General features: G+C 47.6%; 1 protein-coding gene across 1 annotated transcript; it reads right to left on the bottom strand.

Moving 5' to 3' along the window:
* Window positions 1-2,326: 2,326 nt before the first annotated feature.
* On the bottom strand, window positions 2,327-4,082 carry clrD (uncharacterized protein; the record flags this gene model as incomplete). The annotated part of the gene is made up of 3 exons (XM_056870516.1): window positions 2,327-2,811; window positions 2,868-3,792; window positions 3,990-4,082. 3 exons carry the CDS (start codon window positions 4,080-4,082, stop codon window positions 2,327-2,329), a joined length of 1,503 nt encoding a protein of 500 aa, XP_056735300.1.
* Between the last annotated feature and the right edge of the window lie 2,333 nt (window positions 4,083-6,415).

Here is a 6,415-nt window from a genome sequence, read left to right as displayed (position 1 = left end):
TCGACCCCCTTTCGCTCCTGCTCGCGGCTAAGAACAGGAGCTACTCGTTTTCCGACTCACTATTGGTCTGTACGCTCTCTTCTGTCGAACTAGGTTCGGTATCTTCCTCGACTACTGCTCGCGATTTATTGATACGGGCGGTTCGTTTATGTTTCGGCGGCTTTTCGCTACTGTCGCGATCCTCCTTCCTTTTCGGCTTGCTTGCCGCCACGCGGTTTTTCTGCTCTGGGCGTCTTGCTGGTAAGAGCGGGCACTCCGAAATCCAGCAGCCGGGCTTTCCACAACGTAGGCAGCGGCCTTCTTCCCGGCGGCTGCTTATCTCTTCTTCACTAACCCATTGTGCTCTCTTTGGTCGTTCGTGGCGTTCGCGACTGATTCGTCGGTGATTCGCGTGCGGATCGACGCGGTTTACCGATACCGTCGGGGTCCAATCCATTTCATCTACAGATTTCGTAGAGCGGCGAGTGGGCGGTTTACTTATGTTCAACGCGTCCATATCTGTGCTAATTTCGTGAAGACGGGAGATCAAGCCTTGGAAGGTGGCGGGTATACCACGATTCATCAGCGAATTGCTCATAGTTCGATTTAGGGAACCGAGCAAGATCTGTCGCTTAGCTTCGTCGGGCCATTCTAGTGCTCCAGCGTCGGCGAACTCCTTTTCTAGCCGTGGTAGGAATTTCGAGAAAGCCATACCTTCAGATTGATTGATCTGGTGAAGGCGTCGGGCAGCCCGTGCTTGTGCGTTTGGGTCACCATAGATCTTTTCTAGGTAATCTAGGAGCTCTTCCGGGGTGCCGTCGTTTCGTCGGTGTTTCACATACGTCCCGGTGTTCTTCCAGGCGAGCTTCTCTAGCCGGGAGAATACGTACATAAATTGTTCGTGTGTGGCACCAATGGCTTCGCCATCGACTGCCAGTTTGTTTTCCATCGTGATGCGCCATGTAGGCCAGTCATTTACACTTCCCGCGAATAACACTGGGTCGGGGAGTCTCGCTCTTGGTCGGCGGTAGGGCTCTCCGATACTCGACGGCGTTTCGGTGGCGGTTCGTACTTGTTCCGTGACCGTTTCGCTAGTGATCTCATCGGTTTGATTGCTGATGCCTTGTTGTGCTATCATCTCTTCGAGGCGGCGGATTCGCTCTCCTTGTGCGGCGGAGAGTCGTTCCTGGGTTGCCGCGTGCTGCTCTTGTGCAGTCACCATCCGCTGTTGGGAGGTAGTGAACTGCTCCATTGCTTCGCCATGGGCTTGTTGATTCCTCATCATCTGTTGCATTATAGCTTCCACCCACTGTGGGGGTGTACTCTGCTGAGCCTGAGGTTCCATGGTTACTGGTATTCTGTTGGTGCTTCGTCGCTGAATCGGGGGTGATTCAGGGGTAATTCTTCTGCTATGCCTAGGGATTGTCGCTTCTAGGGCTTTTCCGTTGGGGTCCGATGGTTTAACGATAAGAATCGGAAGATTGATGTATGTGAAGGGCTGAAGCTTTATTGATTCAATTAGGCTAGGCCAACATGCTGTTTACATCAATCTTAGAGAAAAGGTAACTATCTACTGGCGATGGGGGTTTATGTATGTTATGGGCACGTGCCTCACGTGATCCAAGCCGGGCTCTGGCCCGTTACATAGTAGCAGTCAACATCACTCTATCGAACTATATCTAGCTACAGTCTCCATAGGGCTAGAACAAGATCCTATTGCCATTGTTTTATCTGTTGGTAACCATGCTTGGTGCCTAGATATCTTACTTTTTTCTTCCCTCCTCTCTTCCTTGACTCCCATTCTGTAATCGCAACCCCTTCTGCTCCTAGGTTGGAATTTATCCCCCTAGGGTTAAACCGAGACCCAAAGCTCACTGGGTTTAATGGCCCTATCGAGGCTGGTTTCTAGATTTGATCAAATACCCACTTCGCTCACCTATCAGAGAGACAAGCTCACGACAGAACGATACCACTAGGGCTAAGTCAAGGAAGTTGAAAGTAATTCGAAATTAGGCTTTGTTTGTTGTTTGTCATTAATCATACATAATTATTGTCAGGGTATTGTGAATCTAACACACAGTAAAGGCAAACAAAGATATCACAAATGAAAGAAAGCCAATAGGCTTAAATATGTCTGGAAGAAGGGCAGGCTACGCTTTTATGCACTTGCGTTATGGTCATGACTGTGCAAAAAAAAAAAAAAAAAAAAAAAAGAAAAGAAAAACCAAGTCGCTAATCACACATGATGGGGGTATGGAAAACTGCAAAGAACAAAAACGAGAGGGTACTAGCTAGTTGGTAGGAAGGGTAGCCAGGGCACGCGGGCATTGACACAAAGGAAAGCCTATTAAGGCTTGGATCCCTGGCCCTTGCGCTTGTTTGGCCACAACTGACCACGGCACTTGGATTCACCACACAAGCACGGGACTGCTTCTGGATCAATCTTCTGAGGAGTTGTGTTCTCCTCGCCCTGGTTATAATCGAAGGTCAGTTCGGTGCCAGGGGAGATATCGCGGTAAGCGAAAAAGGCAAGGTGGTAAAGATATTCGTCGGCGTGATTCGTGGTACAAACAGGGATGATCTTGCAGTTAGGGTTGCAAGAGTGGTTCATAAAGCGGGTTGCGGAACCAAATTTGCGGCCATCGATGACTTTCATATTCTTTTCTTCATCGTCGTCATCTTTGACATACCAGTCTAAAGAGAAGAGGTAGGATTGTGTGTGCGAACCATCGGTGAGGTTCTCTCGCTCATCGGCTTCAGCCTTCGTAATGACTTCACCGAGGTAAAGATCGATGAACTGTCCTTGGTGAATCAAGTCGGGGGACCGAAGACCTAATAAAGATCATTGTTAGTATAGAGAGGCAAAGAGGGAATGGAACGAGACAAACCGAAACCGCGAGATCCAGTGTCGAAGATTTCAAGTCTAACAGTCCTGCCTTTCTGGACGACGTGATTCCAGCACCGCTTTCCATTGCAGCCACAACGGGAGTTGCACTCATAGATGATGGCCTTGCGCTTGAGGAAGCTTTTGTTTGCAACAATCAATCTCGGATTGCTTTCACAGATCTCATACGGAACGATGCGATCTTCAGAGTCTTCTTCCTTGCTGAGGCAATCACATTCAAATCGATTACAACCCTCGGTTTCAGTGCACGCACAACCGATGTTGAAATCCGAGTCATCGGGAATCCGTTCAACACCCGCGCGGTATTGATAGCCATTGATAAACTCGAAGTTATCGGCTAGTTTGGCTAGACGCTGTGGTGACTCAACTGCCGTAATGACCGAAGGACCATCGATGCGTTTTAGCTTCTCGTCAAGAGTATGACTGAGTTTCGCAAGGTGGTTGGTTTCGGCGAGCGATGGTAAGTTAAGAATGTTCAGATCTGAGCTTGATTTGAACGATAATGGGACCGAACGACGGTCAACACGAGGCTTGGTAGTAGGGTATGCAGCTTTTTTGACTCTTTCCTGCTCGTCGGTCGTAGGAAACATATTAACGTCCATGCCATCTACATTGGACGCATTTTGTGCGATCGCGATCTCGCGCCTTTGCTTTGATGTCGGCGATGGGATCACAACACTAATTTGAGATGGCTTTATGTCTGGTGGACTTGGCGTATGTGGGGAAGGGGAGGGGGAAGGGTGAGCATGCGAGAGGCGTGCACGACGTGGTAGCCGGTGAATATCACTCGACGAAGTATCTGAGACATCCTCGGATATGTCCACGCTCTTCCTCTTGAGTGGAACAGTTGGTTGGTGATAAGCTACTGCTGTTATAAAAGGAACCTTGCCCTGCACCAAGTTCTTTGACTAAGAGCGATATTCAGTAACAATCAAATAAGTAGTTGTGTATGTCCACGGGATAGGATTGCCAGATAGTTAGGTAAACAGTTGGCTAGAGGGAAATAATAATTGACGAGACAAAGAAAGATATAGTGGGGCACGGGCCCAGGGGCTTAGGCAGAGTAATATTTGGAAGATCGAGATGAACGGGCATATGCACTTACGACTTCAGAATCGCCGGGGTCAGTCTCATCAGTCAAGTCGATGAACACTCGGTTTTGGTTAGCCCCCGAACTAAGGAGAACGCGTCCTGCCATCCTAAGCAACGTGTAGGCGTTAGGGGGTGACAGGTGTTAGAACGCGTGAAAAAAAGTGTAATTTCTCGCAATTACGACCCCTTTCAGGATAGTAGAGATGATAGACGAGGTGAATAAGAAAAAAAGAGGCTGTGGAGACCCTTGAAGTATCGATGCCTCGAGGATCTTAGCCTAGAAAGGGAAAATAAAAGGATAGGAGGAAAAGAACGTTTGAGGAGGACGAGAAAAGGGGAAAACAATATCTTTGAGAGCCGCCGGTAAAACTAAAAGTGATTGGAAGAAGATCCAACGTTTGTGGCGGATGGGAGACGTGGTTGAAGATAGAGGCCTGAGGTGGTGAGTAGACTGCGACATCGCCCATGGACGGGCGGGTGGGCAGTGCCCACGGGCCTTATGTAAGCGGGCGATGGGCACTATCCATACGCCCATGGACGGGCCCTACCCTTAGGGCCCATTGTCCATGGACACCGTGGGCGCCCATGGGCCTTTTTAGTAAGCAGAATTTCTTGACCTCGTGACCTGCATTATTTGTGCATTTTTTTCTCTGTATTTTTGAGTAATTCGATTACATGTACAATGACTTGATACTACTGTCAATTTTCTGACCGAGGTCAGAAATGAGCTTTAGAAGCCTTTATACAACAACTTGACACATTGTCACTTTTTTGACCGGGGTCAGAAATAAGCCTTGGAAGCCTTTGCATAATGACTTAGGCATTCATTATATTCATATTGTCAAGTACTATGCATTTATGCATGCTGAAATTACCAGGTCTTTACAAACCGGGAAATCAATGGACCGTCATGATAACGGTACCATACAAAAATACATACATTGCTTAATCAGCTATGTCCGCCGAGATTGGAAAAGAGCGGATCTTGTCATTTTAGTTAGTTAGAGAATTTACATATGTCAGATTTACCATACATTGTCGTATCCGTCTATTTCTGTCAGTTATGAGCCCGGCTTCGTTCCAATTAAGATCTGTCTACAACATATAGACCATCTTTTACCTAGCTGTCGCCGATTCACAGTGGTTTTGACAACGGTCAACCCCTGAATCGTCGAAGCACCCCTATCTCCTTCGAAGAAGATCAGATTCATCGACGAAAATCGACAATAATGAATATCATGTTAAGCCTCTCCGCGGCCTCCTCCCGCGTCATTTTGAAGGATACAGAATCATGGGATGCATGGCTCTCATATATTAAAGCAATTGCAGTTGCATATAAAGTATGGGATCAATGCAATCCGTCTCTTAAGGAGGAAGAACGTCCTAAATTGGAACCACCTGAAGAGATCATCTCTGTCAAAGATGCCATAAAAGAATACCCAGAACACTGGTTCAATGTGAGGCTATCCCTAAAAGCAGATTGGGATGCAGAGAACAGAGCCTATCAGTCGAAACTACAGGCATTAGATCTAGTGGCGGTGGCAATTAGGCAGTCAGTTGATACTCCCTACCAGCCCTTTATCATTGATATACCATCACCTTTGGAGCTGATGCTCAATCTCCACAAACGATTTGCACCAGAGAGCGATCCTACATACAAAACTAAGCTCCGTCAACAGTGGCGGAACCTAGATAGAGGCCTAGATCGGAACACCGATATCGAGAAATGGCTTCTAAACTGGGAATCGCTTTACCAATCGTGTAAGAAGGCAAGGATGCCAGAAGCAGAGGATGCCACGAATCAATTCCTTGAAGCAATCTCTATAATGTCGCCTGGATTCTATGAAACATGGGCTCTCAGAGTACAGGATAATCAGGACATCCCTTTCTTCGAAATCATGACTCGGTACAAAGCCCACTGGAAGATTACCCATGGCAGGCCGGCTGCGCAAAGAGGCATCTCAAAGGCTGCTTTCTCGACATGGCAAGGCAATGAAGAAGCAAAGCCTATAGAGGCAAGGAATGATGGCCTAGAAAGAAGGCCATGTCCATGTGACAGGGTAAAATCGAGAGTTCATATGCCTTGGGCCTGCTGGGAAATCTATGAAGATAGAAGGCCTGCTAATTACCAGCCCTCACCGGCATTGAAACAGAAGTGGGAGAAGGCCATGAAGGCTAATCCTAGATGGAAGGCAATTGTCGACAAGAAGCGAGCTGCATATGCAGAAGGCCAAGGGGGACCCTTGCTAAAGAGCAAGCGAATACAACCCTCGACGATGAAGCCTTTGGCTTCTTGACAACCAACGCAGTCAAAATTGACACCGTTATGTCAACAAAAATCAAGGATTTTGAAGCCACAACTACACCTACAGAAGACAGATGGGTAGTTGATACAGGTGCTCAAATCCACGTATGCAACAATCGGAGCTTGTTTAGCAC

Source organism: Penicillium crustosum, assembly GCF_028827405.1.
Source record: "Penicillium crustosum strain IBT 35664 chromosome Unknown utg000001l_segment0_segment0, whole genome shotgun sequence".
Classification (NCBI taxonomy): Eukaryota; Fungi; Ascomycota; class Eurotiomycetes; order Eurotiales; family Aspergillaceae; genus Penicillium; species Penicillium crustosum.
This window is presented reverse-complemented; position numbering and strand designations above follow the sequence as displayed.